At 45.3% G+C, this 27,421-nt stretch overlaps 1 protein-coding gene and 1 non-coding gene across 8 annotated transcripts in view; both read left to right on the top strand.

Moving 5' to 3' along the window:
* Nucleotides 1-27,421, top strand: part of TACC1 (transforming acidic coiled-coil containing protein 1) — a 120,104-nt gene that overhangs the window by 18,829 nt on the left and 73,854 nt on the right. The window contains exon 1 of one of the 7 annotated variants that reach the window (XM_043454647.1): nt 7,426-8,104. The exons of 2 other annotated variants lie outside the window; for them this stretch is intronic. Coding sequence is in view for 4 of the 5 variants with exons in the window: in XM_043454642.1 (XP_043310577.1) it covers nt 8,028-8,104 (77 nt within the window). In the remaining variant the exon portion in view is untranslated. Of the gene's footprint in view, nt 1-7,425; nt 8,105-27,421 lie in introns of those variants that run through there. 4 more of the 7 variants (XM_043454642.1, XM_043454644.1, XM_043454649.1 and 1 more) reach the window with 4 other exon arrangements.
* On the top strand, nt 26,542-26,613 carry TRNAC-GCA. Its single transcript has one exon. It is a non-coding gene; the product is annotated as a tRNA-Cys (tRNA).

Here is a 27,421-nt window from a genome sequence, read left to right on the forward strand (position 1 = left end):
ACCAAGAGTGAACCCTGATGTAAACTATCAACTTTGGGTGACAATGACATGTCAGTGCAGGTTCATTGGTTGTGACATATGTATCACTCTGGAGGGAGGGGGTTGGTAGTGGGGAGGCTGTGTGAGTTTGAGGGCAGGGGGTATATATAAACTCTCTGTGCTTTCTGCTCATTTTAACTCTGCACCTAAAACTTCTCTGAAAAATAAATTCCAGTTAAAGAAAAAAACAAATAAATAGTTTAAATGCAAAGATAGATGAAAACTAGTTAGTTAGTTCAGTCACTCAGTCGTGTCCTACTCTTTGCAACACCATGAACCGCAGCATGCCAGGCTTCCCTGTCCATCACCAACTCCCAGAGTTTACTCAAACTCATGTCCATTGAGTCAGTGATGCCACCCAGCCATCTCATCCTCTGTTGTCCCCTTCTCCTCCTGCCTTCAATCTTTCCCAGTATCAGGGTCTTTTCCAGTGAGTCAGTTCTTCGCATCAGGTGGCCAAAGTATTAGAGTTTCAGCTTCAGCATCAGTCCTTCCAGTGAACATTCAGAACTGATTTCCTTTAGGATGGATTGGTTGGATCTCCTTGCAGTCCAAGGGACTCTCAAGAGTCCTTCCCAACACTACAGTTCAAAAGCAATTAATTCTTCGGCACTCAGCTTTCTTTATAGCCCAACTCTCACATCCATACATAACTACTGGAAAAACCATAGCTTTGACTAGATGGACCTTTGTTGGCAAAGTAATATCTCTGCTTTTTAATATGCTGTCTAGGTTGGTATAACTTTTCTTCCAAGGAAGTAAGTGTCTTTTTAATTTCATGGCTGCAGTTACCATCTACAGTGATTTTGGAGCCCAAGAAAATGAAGTCTGCCACTGTTTCCACTGTTTCTCCATCTATTTTCCATGAAGTGATGGGACCGGATGCCATGATCTTAGTTTTCTGAATGTTAAGCTTTAAGCCAACTTTTTCACTCTCCTCTTTCAGATGGATAGTAAAAGATATATCAATATTAAGCACAAGAAGGCTAGAGAGGCTATATTAGTATCAAACAAAAATTATTATCAAACAAAAATAAATTCCAAAAAGAATTTATTACTAAAGATAACAGAATGATGAGTGTTAGTTACTCATGACGCCATAAAGATCACAAATTTGTCTGTGCTCAGGAACAGCTTCAACATACATGCAGCAAAAATGGACATAATTAAAGGTAGAAATAGGCCATCATAACTGGAGATTTTAATGTCTCTCAGAAATTGAATAAACAAACAAAAGTGAGCAAAGACAGAAAATCTTAACAACCGTATTAGCCACCATGACCTAATTGGTATTTAGAGAAACACTTCACCCAACAACCGCAAAGTGTATACGCAAGTGCACACAATGGATTTATCAGGATAGATTATATTCTGGACCATAAACAAGTCTCAGTAAATTTTGAAAGTTTGTTCTCAGACCACAGCACAATTAAATTAGAAACTAAGAACAATAAGAGAGCTAGGAAAATCCCAAGTATTTGGAAATGAAACAACACCCTCTTAATATTGACTGGTGTGAAGAAGAAATCACAAGAGACAGAAAATATTTTGTACTGAAGGGTAACAAAAACACATTTCAAAATCTGTGGGATGTAGCTAACATAGCACTTAGGAAATAATTTATAGCTTTGAATGCCTTTGAGAGGAAAAAAGAAGGGTCTCAAATCACTGATCTAAGTTTCCACCTTTAAAACTAGAAAAAGAGCAGAGCAAATTAAACCCAAAGCAATCAGAAGGAAGGAAATTATAAAGATAAGACAGAAATCAATGAAATAGAGAACAGAAAAAAGAAAACCAGTAAAACCAAAGGCCAGTCATTTGAAAAAGTTAATAGGATTGATAAATTTCAAGCCTGGCTGACAAACAAGAAGAAAAGAAATTGCCAATATCAGTAATGAAAGAATATGTTGCTACAGATCCTTCAGACATTAAAACTGATCCAAACAACAATCCATTATTAGTAGTATGAACAACTTTATGCCTTTAAATGTGATACCTAAGGACTTCCCCAGCAGTCCAGTGGTTAAGAATCTGCTTGTCAATGCAGATATCGTATAGAAAAACCTAAGGGGATGTGGATTCAGTCCCAGGTTGTGAAACTAAAATCCCACAGGCCAACTAAGCCTACACGCCACAATTACAGAGTCCATGCACTCTGGAGCCTGTGTGCCACAACTAGAGAGCCTGTACTGGAATGAAGAGCCCTCACGCTGCAAGGAAAATCCCTCATGTAGCAACCAAGACCTGATACAATCAATCAATCAATCAATCAGTATTAAGAAAAGGAAGATAAGAAAGGTGGTTGCTTAAAAAAAAAAAAATGACTGCTTAGGTGAAACAGACACTTTCTGGGGAAGATGTAAATTATGAAGCTGACCCAAGAAAAAATAGAATGCTTGAACAACACTATATCAATTACAGAATTTGGAGTTGAAAAGCCTTCTGACAAAGAAAACTCCAGGCTCAGATGGTTTCACTGGTGAATTCTATCAAACATTTAAAGAAGAAATGATGTTAATACCAATCCTAAAAACTCTCAAAAAATAAAGGGGGAAGAAACACTTTCCAACTCGTTGTATGATGCCACTATTATCTTGATTCCAAAGCCAGATGAAGACATCTTAAGAAAGAAACTACAGACCAATAACCCTCATGAATATAGATACAATATTCCTCAACAAAATATGAGTCATCCAAATATTAGCAGCATATAAGAAAACTATACACCATGATCAAGGGGCCATACAAGACTAATCTAACATCCAAAAAAAATCTGTAATTCAACAAATTAATAGAATATGGGGGAAAACAATATGATCATTTTAATAAGTGCAGAGATAGCATTTGTCAAAATTCAACATCCTTTTACCATAGAAATGTTTTAGTAAATTATAAATTAAAAAAAATCTTCTCAACTGCATCTACAAAATCTGACAGCTAATATACTACAATGCGAAGAATTTTATGCTTTCTACCTAAGATAAGGAACAAGGCAAGGATTACCAGTTTTATTTAACAATGTATAGAAGTGCCTCGGAGAAGGTAATGGCAACCCACTCCAGTACTCTTGCCTGGAAACTCCCATGGACAGAGGAGCCTGGTAGGCTGCAGTCCATGGGGTCGCTAAGAGTCAGATACAACTGAGCGACTTCACTTTCCTTTTCACTTTCATGCATTGGAGAAGGACATAGCAACCCACTCCAGTGTTCTTGCCTGGAGGATCCCAGGGACAGGGGAACCTGGTGGGCCCCCATCTATGAGGTCGCACAGAGTCGGACACGACTGAAGTGACTTAGCAGCAGCAGCAGCAGAAGTGCCTAGTCAGTGGAGCAAAGCAAGAGGAAAAAAGCATACAGATTATAAAGAAGGAGTAACACTATATGTGCAAATGATATTGTATAGAAAAACCCAAGGAACCCACAAAAAAGCTATTAAGTAATAAGTGAGTTTAGCAAGGTTGCAGGATACAATATACAAAAGTCAACTATATTTCTATTTACTAGCAACTAACATTTAGAAAGTAAGTTATAAAACAATTCCATTTACAGTAGTATAAATACACTAAGGAATAAATTTAGCAAGAGATATGTAAGACCTGTTGGCTGAAAACTATAAAACTATGGGAAATTCAAGAAAATCTACATGAATAGAGAGCTATATCATGTCCATGGATCAGAAGTCTCAAAACTGTTAAACAGGGAATCCCCGTTTGAATTAGTCAATAGAATCCCTGTTTTTTGTAAAAAACCAAACAGGTTTTTTAAAAAGAAATTTTAAAAAATAAATAAATAAATAAAAAGAAATGTATAATTTTATTTCAAAATTTATACAGTAAGACACAGGACCTAGAGTAGTCAAAACTATTCTGAAAATTGAGAACAGTGTTGGAGCACTGACATTAACCTGGTTTCAAGAACAGTGTGTGACTTGTAAGCAATAAATCCAGTTTATCCTGTGGCTTATAAATTGGTATTTAAATAATTTCCAAAATAGGAAGGATGGTACATCTCTAAGATAAGCATGTAGCTTCCCAACTTATCTACTTTGAAAGGTATTCATTTGGCATGATTACTGGGGTGGGGGGGCATACATGTGAAACAAAAGCTTTGTAATCAAGACAGAACTGGGTTTAAATATTGGATATTTTATTATTGGATATAGTGAATATCCAATAGTCCAATATTTTAGTATTTAATATTTAATGCCCATTGAAATTGGGCATTTAAATATTGAATATTTAAATATTGGACTTACCTCTCTACTTGTCAGTTTCTTCAGCTTGAAGTGGGGTGGACAGTGTCAAATTTAAGGAAACAGAAGCTAAGCTCTGTGTGATAGCTCCGGACCTAGCCTACCTGGGTTAGAACCTGGGCTCTGCGATTATTCATTCACTTACTTATTGCTGTGCCGGATTCTCATTGCTGTGAGACGGCTTTCTCTAGTTGCGGTGCGAGGCCTTCTCATTGGTGATGGCTTCTCTTGTCGCAGAGCAGAGGCTCTGAGGCGTGTGGGCCTCAGTCTTTGCAGCATTTGGCTCAGTAGTTGTGGTGCACACGCTTAGTCGCTTCGTGGGATGTGAGATCGTCCCAGACCAGGGATCAAACTTATGTCCTCTACATTGCGAGGTGGATTCTTAACCACTGGACCACCAGGAAAGTCCTGCTATTTCTTACGGAGTGGCCTTAAGTGTATTTAATCCTTCTGTGCTTCACTTTACTCTTTGTAAATTGAGCATACTAAAAGTACCTACCCAAAATGTCCCGATGTACTAAATGAGTTAATAAATCTAATGCACTGAGAACAGAATCTGGCACATAAAGTGTTCAACAGATATTACCTACTGTGATCCTTCCCCAGTACTCTGAGGACTAACTGGTTACTTTTGTCAACCACCAAGCACAGAGTATTCTGGTACCCAAAGAGCATTAGCTCCCATCCCTCCTCTGAGCAAAAGTCACCTTCTGGGGGTAGGATTTGATAACTGAAGGATGTCTTTTGCCATCTCGGGGGAAATCTTGAATTTCAGTTTGTTAAATCGTCTTTTTTTACTCTTTTTTCAATGTTTAAAAAATGCCTTACTAACAGAATTACAAAGCACAAAGGGAAACCCTAACACTGGGTATCAGACACTACCCCTCCTGGTCCCCATCAGGCCTTTTCTCTGAAAAGCCCTCATTCTGTTTATTTCCCCCAAACACTAATTCCCTTCACTAACAGACTCACAGACTTAGAGAATAAACTTATGGTTGCCCAGGAGAAGGATGAGGGGAAGGAAAGTTATGGATGTTTGGAATTGACATGTACACACGACTATATTTAAAATGGATACCCAACAAGGACCTACGGTACAGCAGAGGGAACTCTGCTCAGCGTGATGAGGCAGCCGGGATGGGAGGGGAGGTTGGGGGGGAATGGATACATGGATACGTACGGCTGATCTCCTCGGCCGTGCACCTGAAATCCTCACAACATTGTTAATCAGCTATATTCCAATATAAAATAAAAAGTTAAAAAAAAAGAAAGAATTCCCTTCACTGACTTCACTGATGACCGTCTCTGGATAAGCCAGGGCAGTAAGAGCAGTAAACGCAAGCATCTCAGTAGAGATGCCCTTTGCACCCCTGTGGGACCACCTTTCACATTCTTGAGCAGACTCCTTTTCTCCTTCATTCTATTTCTCTGCACCGCAGTAGGATATAGGCTTCCTTTCTTTTCCTTTCAACCATTTTAGTGATGCTACCCTCCGCTTTTCTGCGGAAACAGTAAGAAAACTCCTCCCAACAGCCCATCTTGTCTACTGGGGGTGGGGGAGGGGGAGAAAACTTTCCCATCCCCCTTTTCCTTCTCTCCTGGCTTCCCCTTCCATTTCCCCCTTGGAATGACCCACCTTTCTCCCTGGGAGGGGCTGAACAGTTCCTGGGGAAGGGGCCACAGCTCTGACAGGGTTGTTTGCCTTCTCAATGACACTTCGATGATCACATTGCCTTAGTATTCCAGACAGAATGCGGGGAGAATTCGAACTTCAAAAAAAAAAAATCATCTGCCAAGAGTCAACTTTTCTTCAGCTCTATGAAATCCTCCCCCACAAAACCTCATTGCCCCAGTCTCACTCTACTGGTGTACTAATTAATCTTTCTTTTCCCAGCCCCCAATATTTTGCTTGTTTATGTCTATCTACAATGCAGCAGCATCCTGAATGCTGGGGACTCTCTGGCTATAGGAGGGTAAAGATAATGTATAAACAGGAAGTCAACATTTGACATTAAAAAAAAAAAAGAGTCATTGTAAATATAGGAGGGGTTTCCCATCCTTTGTGGAAATGTGAAAATAGCTGCATACATCTTTCCTGCCTGTAGCTTCCACTCAAGGAGGAAGTTAACATTCAGCACCAGTCTGTGCGCTTAACCACAGGTTCATTCATTCATTTGGCAAATATTTGTTGTACATAAGCCAGGATACAGGCGTTGTGCCAGGCAGTAAGCTTGGATACGGAGATAAGGAAGTTTTCTTGCCCTTAAAGAACAGAAAGACAAATAAATGAAGAGATAGTTGCAAAATAAGATCGGTAGGTGCTATGCTGGAGGAATTAACAAGTGATATGGGAGCAGGGTGATAACATATGTAGGATGGATGCATTTATCAGCAATGATGGGTATCTACTAGGCATGTGCCCGGCAGTATTGGGAGGACAGTGAAAACAAACTCCCCTTCGTCGCGGAGTTTACCTTCTAGTGAAGGAAACAGGCAATAATAAAAAGCTGTAAGATCAGAAAACAGGATAGTGGTGTGGAAGGCAATCTGAGTTGGGGCTGGAAGGATAAACAGGTGTTAGGAAAAGAGGGCATTCTATATTTTAAACTAAAAAAATCCTGAGATGGAGGAGAGATAGCTGGAGGGGAGCGAATTGGGAGGTGGGAAGGGAACGGATGAAGAAGAGCCTGAAATATTTTGAAAGTAAGTTATAAGGAGTATGGTGTGTATGTTAGTCTCTCGGTCGAATCCGACTTTTTGTGACCCCAAGGACTGTAACTCATCAGGCTCCTCTGTCCATAGGATTCTCCAGGCAAGAATACTGGAGTGGGTTGCCATTCGCTCCTCCAGGGGGTCTACCCAACCCAGGGATTGAACCTGGGTCTCCTGCATTGCACGTAGGTTCTTTAACCATCTGAGCCACCAGGGAAGCCCTGTAAGGAGTATGAGTAGGTACAAGACAGGGGTGATGGGAGGGACAGGATCTTATTTCCAACACAAGAGTTCGGAAGAGAATTCATTCATTGGTTGTCAGAACCGGAAGGGACATTAAGAGGTCAAGAATGATCATAGCCCTCTTATTTTACAAAAGAAAAGAAAGCAAGACTCGGGGAGGGCGCAGTAACTTGTCCCGAGTTTTGGGGGGCACGAACAGGTCGTTTTCTACACGACTCTGCGCAGGCCTCTGTGCCGGACGAGTGTCTGGGGGAGGCCGCCCGGCGGGGAAGGCGGCCCGGGTCTGGGGTGCGGGCGCACACCGCCCCCTCCCGGGGCTTCTCCGCACGGCCGCCCCGCGGGGCCCCCTCCCAGCTGCGCCACTGGCAGCCGCGCGCGGGGGCTCCCCGGGGGCCGGCCCGCGGCCGGGGCGAACTGCGAGCGCGACGGCCGCCGGGCCCTCCCGCCCCAGTCCACCTGTCGCCCTCCGCCGCCCGGGGGGGGTGGCTCCCTGGCTGCTTGACCCGCGCGTTCAGCCTCGCCCGGGCGGGATCTCCGGGCGGGGGTCCCTGGGCCGCCGGGCGGGCCGAGCCCTGCGATTGGCGGAGAAGTCGCAGCGTCTCCAGCAACGCCCTTTCGCCGGCGCTCCCGGCGGCCGGGACCCTGTCCCCGGCACCCCCGCCCACCCCGCGGCCCCACCCTTCCTCCGGCGCCCGCCTCCTCCTCCCGGCGGGGTCCGGGCCGGGCCGGCGCGCCGCGGAGCAACCACCGGCGGGCGCAGCCGGGGCCCCGCGCTCTGAGCCATGGGAGGCGCCCACTCTCAGGGCCCGAGGGGCCGGGAGCCGACCGCGGAGAGGTCCCCGAGACCCCGAGAGACCGCGTGAGTCCCAGCACCCCCACTCCCGCCCCCCAGACCCCCGGGGCCGCTGTTCGGGGCTTTGCCTGCCGGCCCGGGATGGGAGCGCACGGCGCCCGTCCCACCCGGGCTGGGAAAGTGGGGACTCCCGCGCGCGCCTGCGGGGCTCAGGGGTGGGCCTGGTGGGACATCCCTCCCCGAGCCTCACCTTGCGGGGCCCGGGGGACGCACGACCACGACCCCACGGGGACAGTATCGCCTCCAGGCGGGTTGCTGACCCGCGCCCGTCCTTGCTGCGCCCGGAGAGGGGAGGGGGCGGGGATGAGAGGACCCCGAAGTTTTCCAGACTCGTCCAAGCAGGAACACACACGTGTCCTCAAGGGCTCAGAAACACCCCGGAGACGGAGCCAGTTGCTGCAGGGGAAGAGATTAGAAAGGGACTCGAGTCGCAAAGATAACTCGGCTCGTGTTGGCCTTCAGGGTCCAGGAACTTGACGCCGTGCTCGTTGTTCGCAAGAACTCCCTCTTGTTTGCTCCGAGGGCTTCATGATGATCTCAGAGAAAGGACTGTATTGTAGCGGCAGCAATTAGGCTTTTGTTCTGGGACAGCAACAACTGGGGACACCGAGTACTGAAATGCAAGTTTCGAAGGGACGTTTTTAGGAACGTGATTTAGAGCAAGTTGCTGGGGTTTGAAAGATGGCCTTGCTGCCTTATCGCAGAGAGGATACGTTGATGATAACTATTTATCTGAGAACCCAAACCATCTTTAAGCGTTTAATGAAAAATGTTAAAGTGTGTGTGTGTGTGTGTTTTGGAGGTAATGTCAAAGAATCCATACTCTATTTTAATTCAGCCAATGCCAAAGCTGTTTAGTTGGAGAAAGATACACTTAGCCATCACATACAGACAGCCTGGGCCATGGGAGGGGCCTCTTTGGATTCTCTTTTCAAGATAAAGTAACTTCCAGAATATCCAGATGATAGACATGTTAGTTGTTCCTCCTGATGGTTTACATATGATCACGAATCTAAACTTAGTCCAGGCATCTTATTAATCATAAGAATAGATGAGAATTATGGAGTAGATTAAAAATGTACCAAACCCTGTTCTAAATACTCTGCGTGTTAGTCCCCAAGAACACTGAATTTGTTTCTCTTGTGGCCCTCATTTTATTGGTGAGGAAGCTGAAATATCAATACAAAGAGAAGTGACTTGCTCAAGGTCACAGAGCTACAAGGTGGGGGACCCAGATTCTGACTCCAGAGGTCCTGCTGCAGCCGTTTCCCACGGGAGTGTTGGGATTGATTTTAGGAAACGAACTTTTATCTCAGCAGGCAGAACACACCCCACTTTTTCCTTTAATTCCTCCCAAATGAGGGAGAAATCTGAATTAGCAATGCTTATACCTAATGAGAAAAAAATTGCCGAAGTTGATTTAACTTTATAAAAAGCAAACGTTAGGGACGCCTCTGGTGGTCCAGTGGTTAAGACTTCTTCTTCCAGTGCAGGGGATGAGGGTTCAATCCCTGGTTTGGGAACTAAGCTTTCCCGTGGCAGGAGCAGTTTGCAGGGGGTATGGTGGGTTATGGGGCAGCCAAGCCCCTGCAGTGTACCTACTGAACCTCCGCTACTGAATCCCTGTGCCACAACGAAGACCCAGTGCAGCCAAATAAATAAATATTCAATAAACAAGCAAACAGAAGAGGCAGTGTAATACAGAGATGATGTTCACAGTTTTAGAGGCAGATTGCCCGGGGTTGAATTCTAGGCTCTGCTCCTTAGTATCTGGAGCGCTTTTATCTGGTCCTTAACCTCTCTGAGTCTGCTTCCTTGTACGTAAAATGGGAATGAAGACAACGTCCAGTTCACAGGCTGCTCTGAGGATGACGTAAGATCGTGTATTTATATGAAAAGCAAGCTAATAGGTTTTATCTCTGAGCGGTAAGTTGTTTTAGCCAAGGATGACGGTTGACTATTTAATCTTGGTGAGCATGTGGCTGGTGTAACTCGAAAGTAAATATTTGAATCGTTCTCTGATAGGATGCTGGAGAAATGAACTCAGGGCTTTTGGTCCTGGATTCAGCTGTCAGGGTGAGGATTTGATTTTTGATTGTCAGATTATCCTGCACTTTTGCAATAGACAGAAGGTCTCTTTCTCCAAGGAGATTCTGCACATGCCTTATATATTTACCAAAGCTTGCCTAAAAATAATCATTAAAGCCATCCTTGGTCTAAACCTAGGAATACCACCCAGGAATGCCCTACCCTGCTGCAGTGAGGGCATTAAGAAGGACATAAACACATGTGGGCTGTGTTGAGAGTTTCGGCCTCATCAGAGTGTGCAGGCTTAATGAGTCAGCCCTATAAACCACTTGGCACAGACCAGGTGAAAGGTGAGAAATACGAGCTCTGATGCCTGTGATATACATGAAAAGCGAAACGCATGCTTTTTATCCTGCCTCATTCGGATGTACAGCCACAAGTGTCTCCACGGTCATTGTTAATGTCACTGGCTACAGATTTCCTGCCGGACACATGGCAGCTATGGATAATACTGACCTCAAGGAAGTTCCCCTACTCGGGCCGTTGCATTTTTAAAATCTATTGTTCCTTTTTAAAAAAACATAAAAATACATGAAAATCTCACAAGTGATGCATGAACACTGGCATTTGTCTTTTGAGGGAGAAAAGTATGTTTCAGAATGCTCACAATTTATATTGCAGAAAAATTTAATCAAGTATGAAATTTAACCAGATAAATCTGTCTTAACAGAGTTCTACTGTGAAATATCAACACATATGGGGGACTTCCCTGGTGGTCCAGTGGTTAAAACTCCACACTGCCAGTGTAGGGGGCAAGGGTTCAATCCCTGGTCGATGAACTAAGATCCCGCATGCCATGAGGTGCAGTCAATAAATAAAATTACTTTTGAAAAGAAATGTAAACAAGTAGGGACATGTATGAAGAGAAAGTTCTGATTTTAAGATAAAACTGATTATTATGGAAGATTATAGCTTATAGGCTTGCAGGAAGGTCTACCTTCCCCAAACCGGAGGAAGCAAGTGAGTCGGCTTTGGTAAAAGCTACAGGGAGATGTCATTTCAGTTATTCAAGGAGGCTGCACAGGTAGTGATTAAGAGCAGAAGCTGTGGATCAGGCAGACCTGGGCTGGAAGTCCAGCAGTAGCTTAGTTCAGGAAGCTTTGGAAAGGAATCACTTAACTCTTCAGTTGGGCAGATGTCCGCATCTTTAAAATGGCAATAGTAATCATACCTACCTTATGAACTAGTGTGTATTATTAGTGCAGGGTTGGTACCCAGGTGTGCTTGCTTACCTGAGTTATTAATACATTCCCATGTGTATGTACCTATAAACCAGGCGCTACGCTCGCTTCTGTGGGATGTGTATTTTGAGTAAGGCTGAGTCTGTGCTGGGGCCCTTCTAGGTGGCTCTAGTGGTAAAAAACTGCCTGCCAATGCCAGAGATGTGGGTTTGACTTTTGGGACAAGAAGATCCCCTGGAGGAGGGCATGGCAGCCCACTCCAGTATTCTTGCCTGGAGAATCCCCTGGACAGAGGAGCCTGGAGGGCTACAGTTTGTAGGGTTGCAGAGTTGGACACAACTGAAATGACACACACACGACTCTTCTAAAGGGAAGGTTGACTTGCATGCTCATTCAGCGAGGCCTCTTGAAGAACCAAAACTGGCTCTTTTGAGTTAACTTTTTCCTCAATTAATTTCCATTTTGCAGAAAGAAGCTCTGTCCTGAGAATGGCCCTGTGTTTGGGGATGTGGTAGTTTGGTGAAATGTTTGAAAACACTGACTCCTGAGTTGAACTATTTTTGGCAATGGGGCCAAGATGGGTTTTCTAACAGCAGTAAATAATTTGTGGCGAGGTTTGGCAATGACATAAAGCAGAACCTATTTTTCCTTTAGGACTATGGTGTATAACTAACTCATCTAGGGCTTGTTGAGTTTGTCCATGAGGAATGAACCATAATGCACTTGTCAACGCTTTCAGTTAAATTTCTAGGCCAATCTTAGTTTGCATTTGGAATATGTTCTAATGGATTAGATCATTGGCAAAGTCAGGAGTTTCTGAGAACTGGAGTGTTTTTGCCTTGGGGTTTTCTGATCACGTGAATTACATGCAGGTTCTATAAAGGTCTCATGAACTGCAGAGATAGCAACAACAACAGAGATAGCAAGAACAAAAGATAGAGCCTTTTGATGAACACAAGTCCTGACATGAAGAGGTGCTGGCTTTGAAGTTTTAGACACAAGCAAACAGGATTCAAAACAAGTAATCTTAGGAAGCAACGTACTTGAAACCCGCGGCTTTCAAATTCAGTGTTGTTCACCCCATAATTTTTACTTTCATTGAAAACATTTAGGTCCCCGATTGCTGTAGAAAATTTTCAAACATCCATCTAAACTGTTTTACTGTACAGTTAAGAGAGAGACTTAGAGCAAGTTTGTGGAAAAGACCCAGAAAAACCTGCTCTATGAATAAATGTTAAAAGAGGTACTTAGCTTGAAGGAGGGACTGGTGACATGGTGGAAATATATAATTTTTAAAGGATGTTGGCTGCCTGTCTCTCTGGTGAAGTCAACCCCCCCAGGAAATGGTTTGCATTTCAGGACATGGAAATTATTTGTGTGTGTATGTTGAGTTTAGATAGCACAACTTCTAGACAGTGAGGGTAGCTGATATACTAAACAAGAGTTACTAAGGGAAGAAAAATCCCTTTTTGCAAATCATTAAAAGGTAAGAGAGATACTCTCTCAAGGATTGAGACTCCAAAGAGGTTCTGGTCTGGTTTTGCTCAATTGCTTCTCTCTTTTAGCGTCAGCGGTTCCCCACCCTTACTTCCACTCCACAGCTTCTCCCGGCTGATTCATATTTCGTGTCAAAAATCAAGAGAAGGCGGGGGATGGGCACAGCTGCTGGTGTCCTGGGCTAGCGAAGCGGGTTATTTAATATCTTTGTTGGCTGGTAGCCAGGGTGTGCTGCAGGCTGTGTGAATTTGTTAACCCCAGGTCAGGAGATGAATCGGTAGCATCCTGAATGGCCGTGGAACATGCCATGGAGGTCCATGTTCTGAAACTCCCTCTGAGTCCTATAGGATGCTTTTTTTTTTTTTTTTGCAATTTTCTATTGTGGTAAAGTATATGTAAGACAAAATTCACCGTTTTAATCCTTTTTGTGTTCAATTAAGTCCATTCACCATGTTGCATCACCGTCACAAGCATCCGTTCACACTTCGTCATCATCCCAAAGAGAAGCTCTGCATCCAGTAAACAATCACCCCCCTTACTTCCGTCCCCCAGCCGCCAGTGACCTCTATTCTACTTTATGTCTCTATTTACCTGTTCCTCATATAAGTGGAATCATCGAATATTTGTCCTTTTATGGCTGGCTTCGTTAACTTAGAATCATGTCCTGAAGGTTCACTCATGTTGTAGCCTGTTTCAGAGTTTCATTCCTTTGCCTGGCTCAGTAATATTCCTGTGTATGTAGAGACCACATTCTGTTTATCTGTTCATCTCTTGATGGACACTTGGGTTGCTTCCAGCTTTTGGCAGTTGTAAATGGTGCCGATACGCACACTGATGTGCAAGTATCTGATTGAGTACCTGATTTCAGTTCTTTTTGGGTGTTTGCTGAGGAGTAGCATTGCTGGGTCACCTGATAACTCTGGGGCTTCCCAGGTGGTGCGGTGGTGAAGAATCTGCTGGCGAATGCAGGAGACACAAGAGACACGGGTTTGATACCTGGGTCAGAAAGATCCCCTGGAGTAGAAAATGGCAACCTACTCCAGTATCCTTGCCTGGAGAGTCCCATGGACAGAGGGGCCTGGTGGGCTACAGTCCATGGGTCACAAAGAGCCGGACACGATTGAGCACACACACATGTAGTAACTCTATGTTTTACTTTTAGAGAACCAGCAAATCGTTTTCCAAAGGACTTTACCATTTTACATTCCTGCCAGTTATGCGTGAGGCTTGCCATTTTTGCTCATCTAAGTAACACAGTTAGTAAATATTCTTATAATTATTTGTGCATCTCTGATCAATAATTTAGAACACATTCCTAGAAGTTTAATTATAGAGTGAAAATGCAAATATTCTAAAGGCTATATTTAGTTATGTATTACTGTATATTGTCAAATTACTCCCCCAAAAGTCATCCCAAATTATACCCCCATCCCCCAGCACTGCCACTTTCAGTTCAGTTCAGTTGCTCAGTCGCGTCCAACTCTTTCCAACCCCGTGGACTGCAGCACACCACGCCTCCCTGTCCATCACCAACTCCTGGAATTTACTCAAACTCATGTCCACTGAGTTGGTGATGCCATCCAACCATCTCATCCTCTGTCATCCCCTTCTCCTCCTGCCTTCAATCTTTCCCAGCATCAGGGTCTTTTCCAAGGAGTCAGTTCTTCGCATCAGGTGGTATTGGAGTTTCAGCTTCATCATCAGTCCTTCCACTGAATATTCAGAACTGATCTCCTTTAGGATGGACTGGTTGGATCTCCTTGCAGTCCAAGGGACTCTCAAGAGTCTTCTCCAACACCACAGTTCAAGAGCATCAGTTTTTTGGTGCTCAGCTTTCTTTATAGCCCAACTCTCACATCCATACATGACTACTGGAAAAACCATAGCTTTGACTAGACAGACCTTGTTGGCAGAATAATGTCTCTGCTTTTTAATATGCTGTCTAGGTTGGTCATAGCTTTTCTTCCACTGTCACTTTGGCAGTATAATAGCATCCTTTCCTATGCTAGGCACTATCATTTTCCATCTTTGCCAGTTTGGCAAGAGGAAAAAATTATAATCTTGGTTTGACTTTTTAAATTCTTTATCAGTGAGCGTGAACTCTCCCCCTATATGTTTATTAGCCATTTGTTTTTGGCTGTCCTGGGTCTTCACTGCAGCACACAGGCTTTCTCTAGTTTAAAGGGTTAGGGGCTTCTGTCTAGTTGTAGCGTGTGGGCTTCTTTTGTTCTGGAACACAAGCTCCAGAGCTCATGGGCTCAGTAGTTGTGGAACACGGGCTCAGTTGCCCAGAGACATGTGGCGTCTTAGTTCCCTGACCAGGAGTTGAAACCTCATCCCCTGCATTGGAAGGAAGACTCTTAACCACTGGACCACCGAGTCATTCCTTATCAGCCATTTGTAATTTCTTAATGTCTTAATTTCTCTTTGCCAGTTTTGTACTGAGGTACTTATTTTTCAGGACTTCCCTGGTGGCTCAGACGGTAAAGAATCTGCATGCAATGCAGGAAGAGACCTGAGTTCAATCCCTGGCTTGGGAAGATCCCCTGGAGGAGGGCACGGCAACCCACTCCAGTATTCTCGCCTGGACAATCCCATGGACAGAGGAGCCTGGTGGGCTACAGTCCATGGCGTTATACAGAGTTGGATATGACTAGAGTGACTTAGTATGCACGCACGCACTAATTTTTCTATATTTTTTGTGAGAATTCTTTATACTATGAAGCCAACTAACATTTACTGAGCACTTATTATGTTTTTGGAAAATGTTAGTCTCGCATGTACATTCACTAATATGATTTGTTAAATTAATTTATTTTTTAATTGAAGGATAATTGATTTACAGAATTTTGTTGTTTTCTGTCAAACCTCTTAAAATAACCCAGTGAAAGTGTCGCTCAGTCATGTCCAACTCTTTGCGACCCCATGGCCTATTCAGTCCAGGGAATTCTCTAGGCCAGAATACTGGAGTGGGGAGCCTTTCCCTTCTCCTGGGGATCTTCCCAACCCAAGGATCAAACCCAGGTCTCCCACATTGCAGGTGGATTCTTTACCAACTGAGATATCAAGGAAGTCCCAGTGCCAAATAACCCAGTGCCAGGGACCAAACTCTTGTGTCTTATGTCTCTTGCATTGGTAGGAGGGTTCTTCACCACTAGTGCCAGCTGGGAAGCCCAAGGAAATAGATACAGAGAGGTTAATTAACTTGTCTAGGGTGTCACATACTAGAGAAGGCAATGGCGCCCCACTCCAGTACTCTTGCCTGGAGAATCCCAGGGACGGGGGAGCCTGGTGGGCTGCTGTCTATGGGGTCGCACAGAGTCAGACACGACTGAAGTGACTTAGCAGCAGCTGGCTATCACATCTGGAGTGACAGAATTGAGATTCAAGCCTAGGCAGCCTGAATCCAGAGACCTACATGCCTGGCCATTGTCTTAAACAAACCTGTTAACCACTGTCCTCTGTTTTTGTTTTGTTTTGTTTTGAAGGGAAGGTATTTTGTTCATTAGCTTTTTATTTTAGAACAGTTTTGGATTTACAGAAAATTTCAGCAGATGTGCCAAGAGTCCCCATAGATTTCAAAAGCAGTTTTCCTTATTATTAACTTATATTGCTATGGTACTTTTGTTATAGTTATTGAAACCATTACTGATACATTGTTATTAACTAAAGTCCATATTTTCTTTAGATTTCCTTAGTTTTTAACCTGATTTTTTTTTCTGTTCCAGAGCATATTACATTTAGTAGTCACGTTACTTTTTAATATAAAACAACCTATCATGCTTTGCTTTGGGTTTTCCCCCCTCTGTTTTATGCCTATAGTAAGCTCTTCCCTGTCCTCAAATGAGATAACTCTTTTCTTCTAGCTGTTTCATGAAGTCCTTCTCTTTATAAGAAACCATTTACTCCATCTGAAATTTTTAGAATTATTAGTGTAAGATAAGGCTCTAATATATATATTTTTTCAAAATAGATAATCAGTTACTCCAGTACTAATATTTTTAAATAATCCTTGTTCTCCCCACCGATTTGTAATACCTTTTTTTTTTTTTTTTTTTGGCCATGTGGTGCTGCTTGTGGCATCTTAGTTCCCCGACCAGGACTTGAACCCAGACGAGAGCACCCAGTCCTAGCCACTGGACCGCCGGCAATTCCCCGTGCTGTAACACCATTTAAAAAATCCTTTCCTTCTGTTTAACCCTTGATGGCTTTTTCTGTATTCTCACTCATTCAACAGATTTGAGTAGACCACTTTCTTATGTTCAGGCACTGTGACTGTTGTTTATTATTTACGTGGAAATTGACAGGGGCCGAGGAAAGCATTTCTAAATGTATAAAATCTGAATATTCATCGATAATAGTATGAGGGGCAGGACATTTGCCAGAGAGTAGGACAAGGGGAGGTAACTTGGAAAAGGAGTTTGGGGCAAAAGGACATTTAATGACTGAACTTTTCTTGTAGGTCTTACACCGCCCTGGGTCACTCTGCAGTACATCTGAAGGTTTCATTTCAAACAATTTAGCATCCTGTGCAGAAACAGTGGTACCCTCAAATGCTCTCAGGACACCCGCATGCTTTGGCAGGCTCACATTTTTCATGTACAGTCTACACTTTAGTTTCTGCAGTAACATGATACAACGTCCTAGCAGATTTATATCAGGAATGACAGATGATAAACCACTCTGTCCCTTCTCCTGATTGTACACGTCTTCTACCTCTGGAGACTTGGGAACCTTGGAAAGTGCGAGAATCCTTCACTTTGACATTTCTTCATTCTCTGGATTCTTACTGTTAAGGATACTTTGGGTATCTTTATTTTACTTTTTTTTGCTGTACCTGGTACAATTTCACCTTTAGCCAATCTGATGGTGTGTCTGCTGTGAATGTTATTAATAGAAATTTTAAGCAAAAGAAATTATGTCTGGCTTTAAACAAGGAATCATATTTGGCTTACTTATATTTAGGGGGTAGAATGTAGAAACTTTAGAATCGTATCTATTTTCTGAAGGCAGGATAGTTCTGTTTCCAATATAACCCGTACATCTATCTTGTACCGCTTGTCCCCATAAAAGCCTGACAGCTTGAGAAGTCACTGGTCTGGATGAGCGTTCTCAGGAACCTGACAAAGATGCTTCACTTTAGAGCAATAGCTCTGAAAACTTCATTGAGTCAGAGATCCCGTGATAATATGAAACTTTTATAGACTTTTTCCAAACAAAAATACACATCCACACAGTACAGACAAGGCAGCCCTGGTAACTCAGTGGTAAAGAATCTGCCTGCCAATGCAGGAGACGTGGGCTTGGTCCCTGGGTCAGGAAGATCCCCTGAAAGAGGAGTGGCTGGCTAGCAACACACTCCAGTAGTCTTGCCTGGGAAATCCCATGTGCAGAGGAGCCTGGCAGGCTACAGTCCATGGGGTTGCAAAAGAGTCGGACACAACGGAGCGACTGAACACCACCACCGAACAGTACAGAAATGTTACGAGAGTCAGAGGTCCTGAGCCTAGGCATTAGCTCATTTCATCCTTTCAGGGACCCTGTGAAGTAGATCTGTTGCCTCCGTTTTACAGATGGGTAAACTGAGGCCTGGAAAAGTTGAGAAACTAAGGCTGCAGAGCTGGCAGAATTCAAGTGAACCTAGCTGAAAGGAAACGATTACCGGTCATTTCCAGAGTGGGTCTACCGTGGAGCAAATTATTAACCAGCTCAGGCTTCTGTTTATATGCTAGAAAATAAGTCTTTATGGGTCCCTCCCTACTGATAGCACAATTTCAGGGAAATAAATATTTGAGGACAGTAAATGTTTGAAAAATACAACCCATTCTGTAGACAAATACCCGAACACTGTGCTGCATTTACACAGGGCGGCTAGAACACCTCCCTGGGGTTTCTTTGCTGAATTATTTTCATCTGTGAGTCTTGCTTTCCTAACAACTGCAAAATGTTATGTTTCCATGGCGACCTCAAAATTGTTCTTAAGTAGGAGCTTGAGAAAACAAAACTCGGAAGGCTTGGACCGGACATAATGGTGGGAAGAGGACTGACGTTGTACCTGCCAGATGTCACCTTCTTGGCATTTCTCTGGGTCCAGTGGTGTCTTGTCTCTGTCCCTTTCCCAGTTGCCTCCTTTGCCTTTTTCGATCCGTGATTCTCTGGTTCCACCACGGGTGAAGCCATGATTCCTGTGAAATGTCTGCTGATGGATATTTGGGGAAACAAGTTGTGAATAACATGGGCCACCTTTACAGCTGATACCTGGGGCTTGGCAGGTTCTGTTGACAAGATTAGAACTGAGAGATGTGCCCACATTTCAGGAGTGGCTGGCGGGGAGGAGGAGACAGAGGTCCTCAATGGACTTCACCTGTGTTTCACCTGTGGTCCACCGGCCTCTGGCCCGGTAGAGGGTGCTGTTCTCTAGTTCTCCCACCAGGGGGCACCAGCCACCACGTGCTTAGTTTCTGGCCTTGGTTGGCCAGCGGTGACCAGGCCGGTCTTTAGCCGGCTCCTGGGCCGGGTGGGATAAAAACCAGAGAGTCTAAGGATGCTAGCTTACATGTACGTGTAAGGGAAAAGGAAACAGACTAGGGAGCGGGGGAGGATGAAGCTGAGGGTTTTGATATTTCCATTTCCTCCTGCTGTCTGGGATCCACCTCTCCTGGGTGTGTTATTTCTCATCACTCCTCCAAATTGCGTGGTTCAGAGCATATTTTTGTGGAAGTCTTCCCCCTCCTTCCCACTGTCCACTGGTTGAACTGCAGTATAAACGCCCAGGACTCAGAAACGGGGCTCACTGTGACCTTTTGATGGATAGAAACAAACTGAAAGAAATGCCCTTCAAAAAAATTTGCTGATCGAATGTGTAACAGAGTTTTCTGGCGCCCCCTGGTGGCTATTGTGGAGTACGGTTTCATCCTCAGAAAGGGGGAGACCCCCCCACACCACAGGTCAGGGCATCCCCTTCAACAGGCCCCGGTCATCCCAGCTTGGAGGAATATTCTTCAGAGACTAAAGCCCAGACAGTTCTAGGACTTGACTGGCTCTTCCAACGTGCCTTTTTCTCACTTTTTTTGCTTTACACTTTCAAATTCCTCTTGTGTTTCCCATTCGGCAATCTTTGCCCAGTTCAGGGCCTTTCTCTTTTAAGGAAAAGTTTTTAATCCGTGACAATTGTCTGTTTTGTTTGGTTGATTCCATACCCCTGTTTGGATGATCAGTGCGACTGGGGAGGGTTTTGTGTTTGGGACTGAAATGCTTGAGTGGGGTGTGTGTGTGTGACTATGTGTGGCTGAATATGTGAGGTGTCTGTGTGTGTTGTGAAGGTGTGTGTGTGCGTCTGTGTGGTGGTGTGTGTTTGTGTGTGATTGTGCGTAGGTGTGTACGTATATGTGGGGTGTGTGTGTGACTGTAGTGTGTAGGAGGTGAGTGTATGTGTAGTGTGTGTGTGTATGACTATGTGTGGGAAGTATGTGTATATATATGTGTGGGGTGTATGTGACTGTGTGAGGGTGTATGTGTGAGTATATGTGGGATGTTGTGAGGGTGTGTGGGTGGTTACATATATGTGTGGTGTGTGTGTGACTGTGTGTGGGTGAATATATATATGTGAGGTGTATGTGTGTGTTGTGAAGGTGTGTGTGTGACTGTGTGTGGGTGAATATATATATGTGAGGTGTATGTGTGTGTTGTGAAGGTGTGTGTGTGACTGTGTGTGGGTGAATATATATATGTGAGGTGTATGTGTGTGTTGTGAAGGTGTGTGTGTGACTGTGTGTGGGTGAATGTATATATGTTGATGTGGTGTGATGTGTGTGTTGTGTGTGTGTGTGACTGTGTGTGGGTGTTATATATATGTAGGTGTATGTGGTGTGTGAGTGGACATATGTGAATGTTGTGAAGGTGTGTGTGTGTGGGGGGTGTGTTTGTGATTTGTGTAGGTGTGTGATTGTGGTTTTGGTGTTACAGATAGTGTGGGGTGTGGGTGTGTACAGATAGTGTGGGGTGTGGGTGTGTACAGATATGTGTGTGGGGGGTGTGAGGGTTGTACAGATATGTGTGGGGGTGTGTCTGTGATTTGTGTAGGTGTGTGATTGTGTGAGGGTGTGTACAGATATGTGTGGGTGTGTGTGTGTGTGTCTGTGCGGGGGTGTGTTTGTGATTTGTGTAGGTGTGTGATTGTGGGTGTGTACAGATATGTGGGTGTGTGTGTGTGGGTGTGTACAGATATGTGTGGGGTGTGGGTGTGTACAGATATGTGTGGGGGTGTGTTTGTGGTTTGTGTAGGTGTGTGATTGTGTGAGGGTGTGTACAGATATGTGTGTGTGTGTGTGTGTGTGTGGACTCCCCGTGCTGCCAGCCCTGCCTTGCTGACGCAGCGGTGACCCTTGCACACACAGGTGTCAGGAGGCCCTGGCTGCCCGCCGGGCTGACCGCCTGGGGTGAGTCTGGGCGGAGCGTGAACACCCACTGACCCGTCACACCCTGAGTTCTGCCTCTCTCTACGGAGCGCGGAGGGCGGCTTCTGACGTCCTTGTTCTCCGGCCTGAAACGCTCTCGGTCCCGCGTCTCCCCGCGGGGCCCCTCCTCTCGCCTGCCCGCACACAGCGGCCCTCTCGCGGCCGCAAGCCCTCTAAGGAAGCTGAGCCGTGCCGCTTCCTTTTTTGGGCAGCCTGGAGCCTTCCGCACTTGCATCACTGGTGTGTGGAACACATCAGCTCCTCGCGCTGTGTGGTCTGTAACGTGTCTGCTTTATGTGTCCGGAGTTCAGAGAGTATCCGCGGGGCCCTGGGTCCGCTCCATAGACGTTCTGGAACAAGTCAGTTTCATCAAGTGTGGATACAGAGATAAAGACATCCTGAATAGCTTATTTGAGAACAAGAACAACAACAACAAAAATCAGCATCAGAGGGAAAAAGTAAAGGTCCCAGCACACGGGCAGGTTGATGGCTCTGAGTTGGGGAAGTCCTGAGCATTTGGCCCTTGATGGTGTTGACGAGGGGGGCAGTTCTGGGAACGTCCGAGGCCAAGCTTTCCCCGACAGACGTACCGGGAGCCCTGGAGTGAGGCTGAGGAATGTTGCCACGCGGTCTCCACGTATCCACCCCGGCACCCGGCAGCCTGGGAAATGTGTCTGCCAGCTGTCGCTGCCGAAGGCTTACGAAGCGTCTCAAATAAAGGGATTATGGGCCCAGGAGGCTAGTGACTAATGGAAATGCCCATCCTGGTGGCTGATCCCAGCACAGAGTCACGTTTCTGCACGTCCGGTCCCGGATATGGCTGAAGTGAGCTCAGCCTGTCCCCCGGGACGCAAGTGGCCCCTCTGGGCAGTGGTCAGCACACCCTCTCTCCCTTGGGAATCCTGCAGAAGGGCCTGGATTTGCTGCAGGAAGTAGGAGGCATAGTGATGGAAGAGTTGAGAGAGGTTGTCCAGGACAGAAACCTTCGACGGGCTCGGGTCCCAGGTCCTTGGGGGAGCTGAGCTGTCGGGGTGGGAGGTCTGGGGACAGTGGGGGGAGTGGTGCTGAGTCAGGCCGAGTCGCTTGCCCACCCCTGTACCAGAGCCAGACTGCAGGTCCCAACAGTGGAGGGTCAGAGACAATACAGATTGTGGCTCAAAAAGGGGTCCGATGCTGGGCAGATGAGAACAGGGAGTCCCTTCTCAGCGTTGATTTGGCTGTTGTGAGTTAGGTGAGTTTTGTTGTGGTAATTCACAGTCTCTCTCTTTTTGAAAAAGTTTTTATTGGAGTGTGGTTGATTTACAATGTTGTGTTAGTTTCAGATGTACAGCCAAGTGAATCAGACTTACATGTACGTATATCTGCTCTGTTTTAGATTTTGACCCTGTATAGGTCATTATAGAGTATTGAAAAGAGTTTCCTGTGTTATACGGTGGTGGTGGTGGTTTAGTTGCTAAGTCGTGTTGAGCTTTTTGCAACCCCATGGACTGTAGCCGATCAGACTCCCTGTCCATGGAATTCTCCAGGCAAGAATACTGGAGTGGGTTGCCATTCCCTTCTCCAGGGGATCTTCCCAACCCAGGGATGGAACCCGGGTCTCTCGCATTGCTGGTGGATTCGTTACTGCTGAGCCACCAGGGTCTTAATTAATTATCTACAGAATCTTCTGGACTAAAGGTCCTTAAATGCTGATTTAGGGAGGAAGTGTTGAGCTTGCTGTTGATCAAAAAGCTTTGTATCTCCAGTTTAGAAGTTAGGGACATGTTTCTTGTACAGAGAATGAGAGTCTAGTGTGAGTGAAATCCCAACGATTTAAGGCATTAAATCTATCCAGATTAAGGCATTAAGTCTATCCAGAGTGGTCATCCGCTGGATGACCCACGCCCAGAGTTTCTGGTTCGACAAGTCCAGCATGGGGCGCGGGAGTTTGCATTTCTAATTCCCGGGTGATGCTGATGCTGCCTGGTCAGGGACACCTCCCCCACCCCCCGCCCCCCCATTTTACTAATTTCAGGCAAAGGATTGAAACACTCCACTTACCAAAAAGAGAAATAAAGAAGAAAAGGAAGGAAGTCCACCAGCGTTTCAGTCAATACAGGACAAGATGTTCGGACTTCACTGATAATCAGACGTGTTCAGATAAAGCCAGCAATGGCATCGCATTCCTCCCCAGTTGCCAGCGTTTTAGAAGACGGACTAATGCAGCCTAGGTGAGGATTTAGGGAAGGGGCTGTCCCCTACTCTGCTGTTTAAAGCTGTGAGTCAGTACAGCCTTGCTGGCAGGCAGTCTGGCTCTGTGTCTCCAGGTACAAAATGCGATCTAGAGTTTTAACTCTAGGAAGTGATCCTATACACGGGAGAAGATGTGTTATTCATCCCGGTTTCCTTTGTAAGGAGGAACAGTGAAGCGCCTAAACATCCCTCCACGGGGAGCAAGTTTTGTAAATCACGTGGACACGCCGAGGCTTGTTATGCGGCTGAGAGGAGATGAGAGCGTGGGCTCTGGGGGGTCAGGAAGGGTCTTGGCCCCACTGTCTGAATTCCACTTCCTCCCTTTGGGAGCAGAGCTCGTGATGAAAACAGGAGATGCTGGGAATAAACCCTTACGTCTAACTGAGAACAGTACATTTATTTTTTAATACATTTTAAAAATATTCCTGTCCATGTAATAGCCAGGACATGGAAGCAACCTAGATGCCCATCAGCAGATGAATGGATAAGGAAGCTGTGGTACATATACACCATGGAATATTACTCAGCCGTCAAAAAGAATTCATTTGAACCAGTCCTAATGAGATGGATGAAACTGGAGCCCCTTATACAGAGTGAAGTAAGCCAGAAAGATAAAGAACATTACAGCATACTAACACATATATATGGAATTTAGAAAGATGGTAACGATAACCCTATATGCAAAACAGAAAAAGAGACACAGAAATACAGAACAGACTTTTGAACTCTGTGGGAGAAGGTGAGGGTGGGATGTTTCAAAAGAACAGCATGTATACTATCTATGGTGAAACAGATCACCAGCCCAGGTGGGATGCATGAGACAAGTGCTCGGGCCTGGTACACTGGGAAGACCCAGAGGAATCGGGTGGAGAGGGAGGTGGGAGGGGGGATCGGGATGGGGAATAAGTGTAAATCTATGGCTGATTCATATCAATGTATGACAAAACCCACTGAAATGTTGTGAAGTAATTAGCCTCCAACTAATAAAAAAATTAAAAAAAAAAATATTCTTGTCCATTATGGTTTATCTTAGGAGATGTAAGAGGTGCAGGTTCAATCTCTGCATCAGAAACATCCCCTGGAGGAGGGCCTGGCAACCCACTCCAGTATTCTTGCCTGGAGAATCCCATGGACAGAGGAGTCTGGCGGGCTACAGTCCATGGGGTCGCAAAGAGTCGGACACGACTGAGCGACTAAATGTGTTAGTTTCTGTTGTACAACAGTGTGAATCAGCTGTAAGTAAACATGTGTGCTCGGTCACTTCAGTCGTGTCCAACTCTTTGTGACCCCATGGACTGTAGCCCGCCAGACTCCTCTGTCCATGGGATTCTCCAGGCAAGAATACTGAAGTGGGTTGTCATGCCCTCTTCCAGGGGATCTTCCCGACCCAGGGATCGAACCTGAGTCTCCTGCGTCTCCTGCATTGCAGGAGGTTTCTTTATCGCGGAGCCACAGGGGAAGCCCATACGTATAAATATATCCCCTCAATATGTATATTTAAATTTCATTTGTTTAAAAGTACCTATCTGTCTGTCTGTTGTCTGTTTAACTGCTCATCTGTCTTGTCTGCTTATCTGTCTGTCCATCCTGCTCATAGTACATGCTTGGTGTAGGAATCAGGTTGATTTGGGAGGTTTCTGTCTGTTCATCCAGTCGCCACATATTACAGAGCAAAACAAGGTAGACAAGACGCTTTGTGTTCACAGAACACACTTCTGGTTGGGAAAGACAGTAAGTGGAAAAATAGAAATAACTTCATTCCAAGTATAAAAGTTGCTTTAAGAAAAAGATAAAAACGGGGGTGTTGCTCACCATCATTTTAACAGTTGGCTCTTTATAGCCAAAAACAGAACTCTGGGTAAGTTTTCCTTTCTTCCTGGTATTTTTCTGGGCCATCCAAAATCCACCGTTTCAAAGACTATGCTCCTTGATGCTTGAGGATCCTCCCCTCACTCACTTGGCTTAAGTCCCACTTGCTGCCGAGCTGGGGCTGCTGACCACACAGTCCTCAGGCTCCTCCCTCAGCTGGTCCTCAGAGCAGCCTCCCTGACTCCCTGATTCATCCCCACTCGTCCTCCCTCCCCAGCCTCCTGCGCCTCTCTGGGAGGTCCTGCACTTTCCTTATACATCACCCATGACAGCTAATAAGTTACACATTTTCTTTGCTTACTGAACTCACCACTGTGCAGGCTCCGTGAGGGCAAGAATTGGGTCTGCCTGGTCGTTTGTAAAGTGTGCGGGATGACTGAATGAAGGAATTCTTACAAACTCATGTTCGGCTCATGCCACTCAAAAGCCAATAATTCAAGAGGCAAGTGTCAATAGAAAGGAAAGGTGCTTTCATCAGACAAATTGGCAGTTGCAGGGAGAAGGTGGACTCATGTCCTGAGACCACTCCTCCAGAGATTCTGCTCAGCCATGACAGTGTTTAGGTTTTTTTTTTGTTTTTTTCAGTATTTATTTGGCCATGCTGCATCTTAGTTGTGGCACACAAGACCTTCCATCTTAGATATGTCGTGTGTGAGCTAGTTCCCTGATCAGGGATAGAACCCAGGCCCCATGCACTGACAGCATGGAGTCCCAGCCACTGGACAGCCAGAGAAGTTCCTTCTTCCTTTTTTTTTAAGTGTACTTAAAAAAAAATTATTTCTCTGGCTGCATCAGGTCTTAGTTGCGGTGAGTGTGTTCTCTCGTTGTGGCACGGGCTCGGTAGTTGCTCCACAACATGTAGGATCTTAGTTCCCCGGCCAGGGATCCAACCCACATCCCCTGCATTGGAAGGAAGGTTCTTGGCCACTGGACCACTAGGGAAGTCCCTTCCTTTTCTTTTTTAAACAGTTCGTGTTGCCTTTTCAAACGAGGTGAATTTGGGGGGATGTTGTATCTCTGTTGCTCAGGTCAACTGTGTACATTGTTGGGGAGGAAGATATTTTCCTCTGCTTGTCAAGGTTCTTCTAGCTGGTCTAGGAATTAAATGGACATAAGGGCTTCCCTGGTAGCTCAGTTGGTAAAGAATCTGCCTGCAATGCAGGAGACCCAGGTTCAATCCCTGGGTGGGGAAGATCCCCTGGAGAAGGAAATGGCAACCCACTCCAGTATTCCTGCCTGGAAAATCCCATGGACAGAGGAGTCTGGCGGACTACAGTCCGTGGGGTCAAAAAGCGTCAGACACGACTGGGCAACTAAACCACCAGCAAGACAGATTAACAGGAGAAAGTCAAACAAAAGTTCAATAACATACATCCATGGGAGAGACCCAGGAAAACTGAGTCACTCACCAAAGCGGCAGAAACCCTCACCTTGTATACCACCTTCAGCTGAAGATGAGAGCGGATGTTGGAGGTAATGTTTTGGGACTTTGGAGGGATGGAAGGGAATTCACATCAAGATGGAAAAGCAAATGTTTGGTAAGCAACTGTGTGTTGGGCCTGCAGAGATACTGGGGCCCAGAGAGGACCCTGGTCTTTATGCCCCTGCCACGCTGAGCCCACTCTGCAGATGACCCTGGTGACAGCTCTATCCTGGGAAGAGGACCTCGATTTGATAATTTAAAAAAAATAATTTTTTAAATTTATTTATTTTTGGCTGCACTGGGTCTTCCTTGCTGCTTGCAGGCTTTCTCTAGTTGCAGCAAGTGGGGGCCACTCTCTAGTTGCGGTGCACAGGCTTCTCGTGTTGCGGAACATGGGCTCTGGGGCGCGCAGGCTCAGTAGTTGTGGCTCTGGGTCTCCAGAGTGCTGGCTCAGTAATTGTGGTGAATGGGCTTAGTTGCTCCCTGGCCTGTGGGATCTTTCCCGACCAGGGATCAAACCTGTGTCATCTTCATTGGCAGTCAGATTCTTTACTACTGGACCACCAGGGAACTCCCT

Source organism: Cervus canadensis, chromosome 31, assembly GCF_019320065.1.
Source record: "Cervus canadensis isolate Bull #8, Minnesota chromosome 31, ASM1932006v1, whole genome shotgun sequence".
In the NCBI taxonomy this organism is placed as follows: domain Eukaryota; kingdom Metazoa; phylum Chordata; class Mammalia; order Artiodactyla; family Cervidae; genus Cervus; species Cervus canadensis.